Source organism: Malaclemys terrapin, chromosome 3, assembly GCF_027887155.1.
Source record: "Malaclemys terrapin pileata isolate rMalTer1 chromosome 3, rMalTer1.hap1, whole genome shotgun sequence".
NCBI classification, from domain to species: domain Eukaryota; kingdom Metazoa; phylum Chordata; order Testudines; family Emydidae; genus Malaclemys; species Malaclemys terrapin.
Genome location: NC_071507.1, coordinates 25,218,776 through 25,232,325, shown reverse-complemented (window position 1 = coordinate 25,232,325; position 13,550 = coordinate 25,218,776). Strand labels below are relative to the sequence as shown.

The window sequence follows — 13,550 nt, the reverse complement described above, 5'->3', positions numbered from 1 at the left end:
TTGAGCAGGGGGTTGGACTAGATGACCTCCTGAGGTCCCTTCCAACCCTGATATTCTATGATTCTACTTGAGATATGTTCTTCAGGTATCCGTACAGCAGTCTTTTTCCAGATCCATATATATATACAGTATGATTCCAGTAATTTGAACTTACCTTTTTTCAAAAATCTAATTATAGAATCCACAGTGTGTTGCCCATGTAGCTTTATGTTTATCACCTGCCAGTCACTTCTCAATTAGCTAATCAACAACTTTGTATTTTTATAGTGGTTCTGAATGATTACTTGCAGATACTGTGACCTACTCCTATTTCAGCAGCAGCTTGGCGGGGCAATTTTGAAAAGAAAAAGTGCTCAAAATAGCATTTCTATTTAACTGAACACTGGTTATCCGAAAGTTTTGGATATCCTAGGCCATTGGGATAAATGGGCTGTATATAGTTTCATAGTTGAAGAAAGCATTTCTGTTTAGAGTTATCTACTTAAAAGAATTTAGTGTTTATGTACAGCTTTTCTGGCCTGATGATGGTACGGATGGGGTAAGCCTTGCCATTCTGTGGACAAATCTGAACTGCCTCTAGCAGATGTGATGTGTAGGGGGGACATATGAGGTGAAATGTCCCCCCAGATTGGCCTGGTGGAGGAAGAAGGGGCTCTGTCCTTCTCCTTCTGTGTCTGCCTCCTGTCATGCTTGGTCCCTGTCCTTGGAACCTGGGCCCAGGCAGGGAGCAGAGAGGGTGGGACCAGCCTCTCCACTGTTGGTTGCTGCTCTGCGCAGCGCAGCTGCTGCCTGAGAAAGAGTCTGGCAGTGGTGGGCCATGCACCCCGCCCCCTTTCCCTCTCACCCGCCCCTACCCAGGCCCGGCTGTGGGGACAGTGGCCGAGCAAGCCGGAATCCCCTCTTCTCCCCTGCACATTTCTGGTTAGCTTGGCCCATCTCCAGAAGCTGGCCCAGGTTGGGGGGTGGCCTGTTGCCACCGCCAGGCTCTTTCTCAGGCAGCTGCTGTGCTGCACAGATCAGTGACCTGGAGCAGTTACCTTGAGCCATGTGAGAAGCGTCTCCCTCCCGCTCCCTGCCCAGGCCCAGCTGCCAGGGACAGCAGTCAAACAAGCTGGGGAGGGGGGGGGGTGCAGCGGGAGAAGGACAGAGTCTCTCTCCCCACACAGATAACTCTGGTGGGGCAGAGAGTGAGCGATGGTCCCAGCCTGGGCGCAGGGTGGGGGAGGGGTTGCTGGGCACACGAGACGGTTGGTCACATGCTCCCCCTTTAGATTGTGCCCCCCAGTATGGAGAATTTGCAATGAGGGAGAGCGTGAGAGGCAAGCCCAAATGTCTCAGAATGGAGGAGACATTATTCCCAAAAAGGATATCATTGGGTAACAGTGTTTCCATTCCATTAACTAAAGTTCTGCTATTTTGGTATCTTTTCTACAGACACACACACATGCCCCTCCTCTCCTGATTCAGGTTCATATTTCTCTGATATACTGATGGTAGAACAGCAGAAATCTGCCCCCACAGTCACACATGAAGTATGGCATCAAATCTCTTTGTGTGGCATGGAGGCAAACACTAACCTACCTGAAATTCTAAATTTCAGTGGTTCTGGATTAGGAGGCATGTCTTGAATTAAACTCAAGTCTTTTAATTTATGGTAGTGAGTCAGTAGGAGACTTCTTGTTAGTAGTGAGTAAAGCGTTTTCTCTTTTTTACCTCCATAGTATAGCAGATGGGCGTGGCAGCATTAATAACTCATCAAAAAGTTAATAACCATCTCTGACAATCCAACAGTTCATATTTTATTCTTGTTTGATATTTTAATGCCTAAGGTACATTATTAGAAAATGTAACAAACTCTTTTTTTTAATTCTAAGACGCATGATAAATTGAAGTCATCAGATGTTACATACAGCTGTCCCGGATATTCAAGAGAAGCAAAAGTTAAGGAATCCACCGAAGATATTGAGAGAGTTGATGATTGTGAAGAAATTGCAAAATTATCATTAGGTAATGTTATTTGAAAGTATTTTATGTATTACATTATAATTAGCCTGCTCATCTCTACTCATTATGGAGAAATAGGAGTCTTAATTTTTCAGCAAAGAAGTTTGCCTTTCACATACCTGGAAAAAAAAAGAAATAAAATGAGAAAGAGAGGTTATAAAACAAATTTTTAATTTGTATAATTAATATAATAATTTAATTAACCAGTTACCTCTACTAGGTTTCTTACTGTTCTTTGGATCTGTGCTCTTTGGCTAATGAACAGACTATAAAATTATTATAATTTTATGAGTTGTCTTAGGCAAAATAGCTTTTAAAGTAAATAAGAAATTGCAGAAAGCAAAAGATGATTAGATGTTCACAATGTCAGAAATTGACCTCAACGTGGAATGTTACAATTTTGAAGAGATAATAAATCAGTTGAGTTAATTCAAAGTCATATCACAATCTTGTTACAAAGGCAAACTTTTAACTTAATTCTGTGCTAGTCTTGGTGGGTGACTTTGCTATCAACATGGAACTATGGATCCTTAGACATAGATTCTTATTTTCAATCAAGTTTCTGTGCCAATGGAATTATGGAACTGCTCATGTCCGTTCATCCAAACAATTCTGCAGTGGAATTTAGAAATTTAGATAAGTTACCTAATTGTCAAAGAATGTTAATTCAGTTCAAAATTACCTTGCCTAGGTAATATTCATACCCAAGCTTTGCCACTTACACCACACAAAATTATCACATTCAATCCAAAACATAATATGCAGATTCTAACTTCACTGGAATTTCACCAGGGATGGTGGGCTCTTATACCACTTTAACCAAAGGTTCAAATAGTGGTAAATTCTCTAGTTTACAAGCCAATTCAAAGCTGTTGCTGCTTTTTGTCTAAGAAGTTGTCAGTTGTCTAGACCACATCTGTGTGACTTCTAGGCTGAACACTAGGGGTTTCTCACAGTAACTTTTGCTATAGGGAAGCAAAGTTACCTATTACAAGTAGTAGTAGGCTTAGTTGGGCAAGAACCCCTACAACGTGTTGAGTTACCATCCAATATTCTTGCTGTCAGTGTATTTCAAGGTGTTTGAGCATTTGATCCTCCAACAAATTGCTCCGGATTTGGACGATGTCTTGCAAGTTGAGCAGGCAGGGGTTAGAAAAGGATGCAACACCTGTGATCAAATCCACCACCACGTTTATCGAAAATGGTTTTCTACAAAAACTAAAGACGGAAGCAGTCTTCTTGGATTTGACTGCCGCTTATAATACAGTTTGGCACAGAGGCCTTTTGTTTAAATGCTCTCGAGTTGCTCCGCATTGGGTGGTTGAAGTAGTAGAGCTCTTTCACCAAACAGGCAGTTTAGAGTACACATGGGCAACTGCTGTAGCTTCTGGAAGTGTCAGATCAACAGCCTTTCTCAAGGCTTAGTTCTTTCACTGATACTGATCAAACTGTACTTCAACAACCTGCCAGTTACACTCTCGTGCAAGTTTATCCAGCTAAAATTGACATGGTCTTGAATGAAGTTATGAAGCTCATGGCAGACTATTGTAGTCAATGGTGCCTGCAACTGAGCATTTCTAAGACTGTTTCTAGTGTATTCTATCTGCAAAATGCAAGTGCAGGCCATGAGTTAAACGTTTTCCTCAATGGCCAACACCTGCATGTGATGGGGTGCCTGCCCTCACACTAGGCTCTAAGGGGTTAATAGAGCCCTTGGGAGGCTGCGCAGGAGGCAGCCAATCAGAGAGGGACTGCAAGGAGCAGCCAATCAGGGCTGGGCTGCAGAGCAGCTTCAGTTACTCCCTGGAGCTTGAGGTAGGAGAACTGGCTGTCTTGCAGGCTGAAAGCAGCAAGCACCCTGGACAGAGCAGTGCTGCAGGCAGAAACCCAGGGAACCAAAGGCAGCTCCTCGCGGTCTGCAGGGATCTGCTGGCTGAGGTCTGGAGGCAAGGGCAAAGAGGGTGCTGTAGCTGTGGGGAACTGGCCCAGGGAGGTCTACTGAGGAGTCAGAGGGGATGCAGCAAGTGGCGGCCATCTACAATAGTGGGTGGGACCCAGAGTAGTGAGCTGGCCCAGGTCCCCCCACCCCTCACTACTGAAGAAGTTTCCAGACATTGGGCTGTAGTTGCCACTGAGGGAAGTGGCTGCACAGCTGACTGCAGATCCCCTGGAACTGGGGTCCATGGAGTGTGGCACAGGCGGATGGCTATGTCATCAAGAGGAGGCCACAGTCCTGGGAGTGACGTGGGTCCTTGGAGCAGAAATGACGGCGGTGAGATGCCACCAGAAGAGGGTGCACTGGTTAGCAGAGTTGATCCCTAGGACATCCAGCAGGAGGCGCCGCAGTGGTCATTCGCATCCTGTCACACTGCATCATAATCCAAACCCATTTTACCTTGATGTGACATTAACATACCGCAACCACTTGAGGAAGACAGCAGCAAAAGTCAGCACTTGGAACAACCTGCTCAGAAAATTGGCCAGTTGAACCTGGGGTGCGAGCGTCCAGATGCTTAGATCATTAGCCCTTGCCCTCTGCTATTCAACAGCAGAGTACTGAACTCCTGTCTGGTGTCGCTCTTCTAACACAAGGCTGGTTGATGTAGAGCTTAACAAAGCTATTCGTATTGTTACTGGGACTTTACGGGCAACTCGCTTGCCATGGCTACCAATACTTAGCAACATAGTACCGCCCCATAGTTGCCGTGAAAATCCCTCTGTCATGCTGCTGGCTAAGATCTGTGAGAATAGCGACATGTCATTGTACACAGACCTCTTCGATCACCCACCAGCTCACCTGTCTTTTAGATGCCCTTTATGGTCATTTATGCTACCAAAGGACATGATGGTGGAATCTGCTTAGCACAATGAGTGGTCAGCGATGACTGTCATTAATCACTCTCTCATCACTGACCCAACTATCTGTCCACAAGGTTTTGATCTGCCAAGGCACCTGTGGTGATCTCTGAACTGGTTTTGAACAGGACAGGGCAACTGTGTGGCCAGTCTCTTTAAATGGGGTTTTTCTAATGACCTGTGGTCAACTTCAGACTGTCACATATCATTGTCGAGTGCCTGCTATTTATTTCAATGGCAGGCTGCTGGCTCTCCACTTGGGTGATGATGGTGCCATTAAATGGCTGGGCATATTGCGCATGTGCCAATGATGAGTAGGCTTAGTTTAAGTATAATTAGTCTCTCCCACCTGAGTGTACTTGATATGCATCTGAAGAAGTGGGCTGTAGTCCACGAAAGCTTATGCTCTAATAAATTTGTTAGTCTCTAAGGTGCCACAAGTACTCCTGTTCTTCTTTTTGAGTGTACTTAATTACTTATTGATTTAGCATACCTTCTAGATAAGACTAAACTTGTTAGTGAAACACAAATACGCATTATACATTTTAGTCATTCAGAGGATTTTAACTTAGGTTTGTACTTTCTGAGAAGCATTTAGCTAAACATAACCAAGTCACCACTTGGAAAAACAATACATGTATAAAAGTTATTTTTCTACTTATCAATTGGTCTGGCATGAAGGTGGGTTCTCCACCTCAGCATCACAGTTGCAGTGACTGGTTTCTCAAGATTGATGGAGTGCATTCAGGTTATTCACTCAAGTTGTTATGTCAGCAGTATTCTTATTCTCTTTCCAGATTTTTCGGCAGTCTTCTTAGACAGGACTCTCAAAGAAAGAATTAATAGGGTGCTTGTTAGCGACAAGACTTTAGTTGTTGCCAAGCTGGGGGTGTCTTGCTGGTCAGTCCAGTTCAGTGTCTCTCGTCCAAGTGTTTCTGCTTCATGAAGCAATGTATTGAACAACTCAGGACACTTTATACATTTTTCTGCTGGATGGCATGGTCTTGTTCCTCTTCTTGATATAGCTGATGGGGGCCCAATGAGAAAGTGACCCAAGCTTCTGGTGAAGATTTGAAATGACCAACCAGGATACAAGTTTGGTCCCTAACCATCGTCCATTGAGAAAACAAGGCATCTCCTTTATGACTACTTGCAATTTTGTCTGGGAAACTCCAGTATCTTCATACAAAACATCTTCTGCTCTACCAGTTTGTGAGATATACATGGGATCATATGTTGAACGTCTACTCTCTTAGCGCCAATCATTGATCTACTTCCACAAGTTACTTTTCTTGGCCCTTCGTGGTGGTGTCCTTTGGCCAACTTTGCACAACTCCATGCTCTTTCATCAGCATTTTTAGCTGCCTGCAGAAATGTCCATTTTGACTTTAGAACAGAGGCTTTATGTAAAGTCTCTTCACACTGTTCAATGATTCTGTCTTGTTTAGTAGTTAATCATGCAGCAGTATAAAGTTATTTCACTCATTTGCTTGGTCAGTCACCACTTAAAGATAACATTTAATGAAATAGTACAAAACAGCTGTACACACCTCTGTACCAGTACTTAATTATCCCCTACACTTCACTTATGAGGTTAATACGATTGCTTCATGTATAAAACTCTCTCTATGAAACTGCCAAACATACATTTGACCATACCTCATTATCTTATACACTTCGGTTGGTTCACTTTAAAGATTTATACTTCACATTGGCTTTTCAAGATGCCATTTAAATGTATCAGCTTTTTAAATTCAAAACAAACACCTGGCAATTATACCTTGTTAAAGATTAGTTATATTATTGCTCACATTTCTATTTAAAATAGGCAGCATGGTCTGAACTGTTTTTCAGTACTTTCTGGTCAAGTTGCCTAGGCACTGAAACTTCCTTCAAATGATGGGTTCTTTTATAGAATGCATTTAGATCTCTTAAATTATCTGTATAGTTTCTTAAATCTTAATTAACACCTTTTCAGATTTATTTTATCTAATAATAAAATTTTACCTTGTGATACAATATCAAATAGTATAGCTTGATCTACTAGATTTCTATAATGTATAGGGATAAAGCATATAAAATAGATGAAAAAAGTTAGTTTATAATTTAGCAAAAGGTTGTAGTTACTCAAGGTTGTAGTTACACTACAGCTCCTCTGAGTGAAACACAAAGCAGCATCTTCTGTTTAACATGTTTTAAAGGCTTCAGCCTAAATTATGCCAAGATTCTGGCCTCTGGGTGTGTATTTATATAACATGTTTGTTATTAATAAACTCCATATTTTCTATATTTTCACTACAGAATCAGTTTTTATAAAACTGCATTGATTCTGTCTCCCTGGTGTTACCAGATTTGCCTCTTACTTTGAGGTATGCTCATTTATTAGAGTTACTCTTCTGTGTGTGTGTGGGGGGGGGTGTTCTGTAATTCTACCAACGTACTGCTTGTCACGTGTATTTTCATGTGGAGTTCTACTTCTCCCTTCTGCAAGTCTCCTCCAATGGAGCTATCCTGCAGGGGACACACTCACTCACTCTCTCTCTCTCTCTCTCTCTCTCTCTCTCTCTCAGAGCAGACCGGGTCAAGCAGCACATTCAAGCTGCCACCCTTGTATGTCACAGGTTCAGCACATCCCTATCCCCACTTTCATGTCACAATTATACTGGTAGTAACCCACTTGATGAGCAAACCCCACAGTATTTTTGGGCACTACTTAGCTTAGGTAAAAGCTTAGGTAAAAGAAGCGTTGCTGCAGAGTAAATGGGGAAGCTAAAAACACCAAAGATAAAGTTCAGAGAGAGAGAGAGAGAGAAAGAAGCAACCAGCTTAACCATAAAAGTTATTTATTGAATAATAATAACTACACAAGGAGAGCCTAAACCAACATCAGTTACCTTATTAAAGGTTAATACCTGAGGTAGAAAGGAAAACACAGAGAGAGAGAGAGAGAGAGAGAAGCATCTCACCGCTCCACGAAGCTTGAACTGGTTGGGGTTTCCAGGTGATGATGATAGTTCAGGGTCCTGAGTGCTGGGGACAGGCAGTGTCCCCAGCACTATCAGTCAGGAGAAGATGAAATCCCAGTGGAACTGATGCAGAGTTTGGGTCCATGCATCAGAACACTTACTGGAGTGTGAGTAGGGTTTTTTTGTAGGGAAAAGACAATGGTTCAAGGGAGAACACTAGATTTGTTTATGGGTAAACTGATGATTCAAGGGTTTTCTTTAGGCTAAACAATAGGAGCTGATCACTCTTGGCTATGGGTGGTGTTTCTTGCAGGGAGCTCACAATGCAATTAGGCAACTTTAGTATTTTGGATACACTGCTCTACAGCCAAAATGCTTCTGAAATAAATGTAGTCAAACTTTACTAATTCTGGGTCACTGAGAACAAAAATGATGCTTAAAATTGTTGATTGGCTCTAGTTTTCAAGATATGCTATTGGGTCAGTATATACGACCCTTGACTTACGAATGGCGGAGGATAAGTGAGTTATAAAGGGAAGGGATCTCAATTTAAACCAGAAATGACTAAAATACATCTTTGACTGGATCTATGAATAAATCTATGACTGGGTTTGGACAGTACTTGCTTTTTAGGCAAAACAATGAATGATGCAATCTGAAGCTGGTATTGCATCATACATGATATGAATTGCATCATGTTATTCCTACAAGTCATGGATGATGCAATCATAACGAAGCTTACATCACTCTGCTGAACAAATTGCCCTATATCAGCTCTAGAAATCGTACAGTGTCATGCTCTCTTATTTATCAGTGTTTGATTTTGCAAAGGGACACATTTCTGTTTAGCCAAAGTGAGCAGAGATGCCTCGTACTTGTGTGAACAGTGCAGATAACTTCTGCTATGTTTGTGGTGAAGTGACTTTTGCATCACAAAAGCGCAGCATAACCACTTTGGTTAAGAAAGCCTATCACCTTTATTTTGGCTGCAAAATTGGAGATCAGGACAAGAGGTGGGCCCCACACATATGCTGCAACACTTGTGCAACAAATCTTTGCCAGTGGTTGAACAGGAAAAGGAAATCTATGCCTTTTGCAGTGCCAATGATTTGGAGAGAGCTAGCAGATCATACCAGCAATTGTTACTTCTGCATGGTGCCTCCAGTTGGGAAAGGTATGTCAAAGAAGAAAAAGTGGACTGTGCGTTATCCAAACATTCCATCAGCTATATGCCCAGTACCCCACGGAGAAGGACTGCCGGTTCCTGATGCACCAGAATCAGTCAGACGAGGAAGAGGAAGAGGATGAAACTTCTGGTCCTGAACCATCAATGTCACAGGACCCACATTTTCTCCCATCCTCCTCCTCTGAACCACACCTCATAACACAAGGTGAACTGAATGACCTTGTCAGGGATTTGGAACTACCCAAGAGTAAGGCAGAGCTGTTGGGCTCCAGACTACAGCAGTGGAATCTCCTGGCAGGTGATGTTAGGGTTTTCATGCTCCGTGACCGTCAAAAGGATCTTGTCCCATTCTTCTTCATGGAAGGTGATCTTGTAGCCTGCAACAACATCGATTGTGTGATGGCAGCCCTCAACATCGTTCATAATCCAGATGAGTGGAGACTGTTCATTGATTCATCGAAGATGAGTCTTAAAGCTGTTGCATCAAGGAAGATTTTGTTACCACCCGTACACATCAAGCTGGGTCTGATGAAGAACTTTGTCAAGGCCATTGAGAAAACACAAGCAGCTTTCAAGTACCTCCGTGGAAAATTTCCAAGGTTAAGTGAAGCTAAGATAAAGGAAGGTGTCTTTGTTGGTCCTCAGATTCATGAACTTCTTCGAGATGATGCATTTGACCATGCACTGCGTGGCAAGGAAAAGACGGCATGGAAAGCCTTCCAGTTAGTGGCAATAAATTTTCTCGGAAACAACAAGGCAGACAACTACAGGTTGTTGGTGGAAAACCTCCTCAAGGCATACAAAAGCCTTGGTTGCAACATGTCACTAAAGACACATTTTTTGCACTCTCATCTAGATTTTTTTCCGCCGAACTGCGGAGCAGTGAGCGACGAGCACGGCGAGCGATTTCACCAGGACATTGCAACAATGGAGAAACACTATCAGGGCAAATGGAGCCCATCAATGCTTGCAGACTATTGCTGGACAGTGACAAGAGATGCTCCATTTAATGAATACAAGAGACAAGTCAAGAAGCGCCGAGTAGATACTGAATAGGACTAAACTATGTACATAATCGTTTTTTGCCTTTTGTTTCATAATAAATTTTATTTATATAACCCTTTTGCTGATTTTTAAAGTGTTGCATAAACAGGACAGGTGAAATATTATCATGTAAAGCAACCATAAACACATGAAAAGACCTAGGTTTACAATTTATGATTAAAACTCTACTATCTGCACAATATACATAGACATAAAATGTAAAAACGTAAATATCTTAGAAATAGTAGCCAATCAGTTGTTTTAATTGTCATATTTGAATTCAGCACATCAAAATACATAATAAATAGCACATTTTATCTCTGAAGCAGACGACTTCTCAAAAATTGTAGACCAGTGATATCAATCAAGGATTTATTACTAGAATTGGTCTGATAATTGCTGAGCTGGGTATGTGCAGGCATAGGTTCATTAACATCAGGAGCAGAGATCCCCCATGATGCAGTGCTTCCCTGCTTTTCTGGTCCCAGAGTGCAGTGCGGTTTTTGCCTTAGAATCTCTATTCTCCATTCTGTATGCTAATGGAGATGCCTCCTTGTCCCATCTTTGATGCAGATGAGGCATGGGGAGTTGCCTTAATCTTGTCTCCCTTGTCAGAAGGGGTCTAGGTGTATCTCTCGCCACCCTTCACTGCTCTCTGCAAGTCTTTTCTCCGATCGGTTTTGGTTCAAGCAGAGGCTGGCGGGGGGTGGGTGTCTTTCATGAGTCAGACAGGCTGGATACTGTGCCCTGGTTCCCCAAGAACACAGAACTGATTGGTATCACTGATGCATGTCTGCATTACACCTTTCATTGTTAATTATACAGCATTTCTATATAGTAGGAAAATATCCCTTTTAAAGAACCAGGCATAACTGTTGATGACTTGTTCAGAATTCACTCAGGCATAGCTGTGTTTTCTCCAAAGAGAATCATTCTGCGTTTGGTTCAAGATCAGTTTCTTTATCTCTTAATTTTACTTTTTGAGCAGGTTTATGATTTTTGGCAGCATAATATATTTACCTCCTTGAGTTCTCCTCTAGGTAGACTTGAAGTGTGCACAAGTTGCACAGTGAAAAATGGCTGGATCGTTAAAAGAAAAAGGACTATGTTTATTAAAGGTCATGATGTATGTGTTGTTTGATCAAGTCAGTGCTATTTGCTATAGAATGTTAACAGTTGTGATGTAAAGCTTTGATGGGGTGTTTGTATTGCAACCAAAGCAAGTGGATGAAGAAACCAGTGACCTTTCACATTGGGGAGGAAAATTATCTGCCATACCCTAAAAAGAGTTTCAGCTGTAAATATTGGAGGAAGGATCTGAGATCTGGATCTCAGAAAGGAAGCTGGTATTTGGGTTTTGGAACAGGTTTTTGGTTCCAGTGAGGAACATATTCTATCTACTCCCTGGGCTGAGAAGTTGTAGAGCTGAACAACACGGATCATGATGGAGAAACACATTGGGGAGACTTTGTATACTTTGAACTCTGGGATTGTTGTAGCATTCCCTAGAGAATGAGCACATTTGTTGTGAATTAACCCCTCCAAGAGTCTGAGATGTACTCGCTTAGTCCCTGCAACTCTGCTGTCTTGTAGTATTGATCCTGAAATTGGATGAACATTATTGACTCTGCTAGGGATGCCGTAAGCTCTTTGCTAACAATGATTGGGGTGGACCAAAATACTAATTTATTTTAACTGTACTTATAGTACTGCTTTGATAGCTTGAGGTGTAAACATAATATGTATTTTCCAAAGATAGATTTTGTAAGAAATCCCTACTGTTGGGATCCATACTCTTGTATGAGACCTGGTAGGGAATTCTACTAGCTTAAAGTTTCAAGGCCATTTTCTCCAAAGACAGTTCCAACAGGGAACAACTTCTACTGCCTACAACTATCTGTTTCTTTTTCTTAATCATATTGACTGTAGAGGAACTCCTTGGCTTTTATTGTGCGTCTCTCATCTGTTGCTAGGATATCTTTATCTTTCCTTTGTCTATTCACCATTTTTTCTTGAGCTAAGAATCTTGTCCTAACACAATACCTATTTAGTATGCCTCTACTTCACTTAAAAAATCTACTGATGTGATTATAGGTGCACTGAGACTTGATTCTCACAGAGCTTTAGTTCAGTGAAATGAACTGTTCTTGAGATCAGGGTGGATAAAAATCTATTAAAAAATAAAAATTGGATTTTTTTAGTGGACTTTCAAAATACAAGTTTATTTTTTAAAAAATAAATGTATTTAAAATTAAATTTGAAATTGACAATCTATGTTAAGGCCAAAAATTATTATAATATATTAAAATCATTTAAATTAAATACAAAAAATAATATTAAGCAATACATGTTTGTTGCTAACTTTTAAAGAAAGTCAGACTACTGATACGGTGGAAATCTCTGGGTAAGAATCTGGAACCAGAGTTTGGGGAAGTGCTGAGCTAGCTTTGAACACCAGTAGCCTCTTCTGTAGGTGCAGAAAGAATTTTTTTTTTATTTCAATTTATTCAACTAGATCGGTTCAATTACTATTTCATTAAAAGTTAAGAAACAATTGGGAGCTGAAAAAGCTGGAAATCTTGTTTTCCTTTTCCAATCTATGAATAAAAAGTTGTAGGTGTGAGAGGGGTGAGATCTACTAGAGCTAAAGTCTACTAGAGCTAAAGTCTGGCACCATGAAGGACATGGTGGCCAGAAACAAATGAGTTCAGTTCACTAATTACAGATAATACTGCCTTTGTATAAAAAATAATCATTTTAAATGCAAAACATGTTTTGATAAACTTTCTGATGAACTTTTTTTTTTTAAGGTATCCAGCACTTTTAAGGTAGCTTTATCTCATTAAAAAAATAAAACGCTGTTTTTGTGCATTTTTTTCATTTAATCTGAATTTCCATCCAAATACAGCTTGACACAAATAACAAATAAAATTACTTATCTAGTAAATAAGAAATGCATCATTCTTCTTCGAGTGATTGCTCATATCGATTCCAATTAGGTGTGCGTGCGCAGTCGTTAGAAAGTTTTTCCCCTAGCAACTCCCGTTGGGTTGACTGTGGAGCCCCCTGGAGTGGCGCCTTCATAGTGCTCAATATATGACCCTGCCGACCCGGTACCTCCTCAGTTCCTTCTTACTGCCAATGACGGTCATTGGAACTGTGGTGTCTTGCTTTGCAAACTATCCAAGTTTCCCTAGCATTGATTGTTTGTTCTTTGTATTTCTTAGTTAGTTCTTAGTTGTTATAGTTAAGTTAGTTAGCTGTTGGGCTGGCAGGTTTACCCTCCACCCTGACTGCGTTTCCTTGGGGGGCTTACATGCCCAAGTCCCAGGAGTTCAAGCCCTGAAAGTCCTGCAACAAACCTATGCCAATGGGCGACCCCCACAACGCTTGTTTAAAGTGTCTGGGGGAGGCTCCCCAGGCAGACAAGTGCAGGATTTGTAAAGGGTTTCGCCCCAGAACAAAAACGGAGTGAGACTTTTGCCTCAAGCAGC

At 41.4% G+C, this 13,550-nt stretch overlaps 2 protein-coding genes across 3 annotated transcripts in view; one reads left to right on the top strand and one right to left on the bottom strand.

The window, feature by feature from the left end:
* CFAP36 (cilia and flagella associated protein 36) overlaps positions 1–13,550 on the top strand; it is a 132,248-nt gene that overhangs the window by 81,129 nt on the left and 37,569 nt on the right. Inside the window, exon 7 of the mRNA XM_054023286.1 lies at positions 1,875–2,007. Within this exon, the coding sequence (XP_053879261.1) occupies positions 1,875–2,007 (133 nt within the window). The remainder of the gene's footprint in view (positions 1–1,874; positions 2,008–13,550) is intronic.
* PPP4R3B (protein phosphatase 4 regulatory subunit 3B) overlaps positions 1,999–13,550 on the bottom strand; it is a 121,385-nt gene continuing 109,833 nt past the window's right edge. Inside the window, exon 16 of one of the 2 annotated variants that reach the window (XM_054023283.1) lies at positions 1,999–2,123. In XM_054023283.1, the coding sequence (XP_053879258.1) occupies positions 2,088–2,123 (36 nt within the window). In that variant the 3' untranslated portion in view covers positions 1,999–2,087. The remainder of the gene's footprint in view (positions 2,124–13,550) is intronic. The other variant, XM_054023284.1, reaches the window with a different exon arrangement.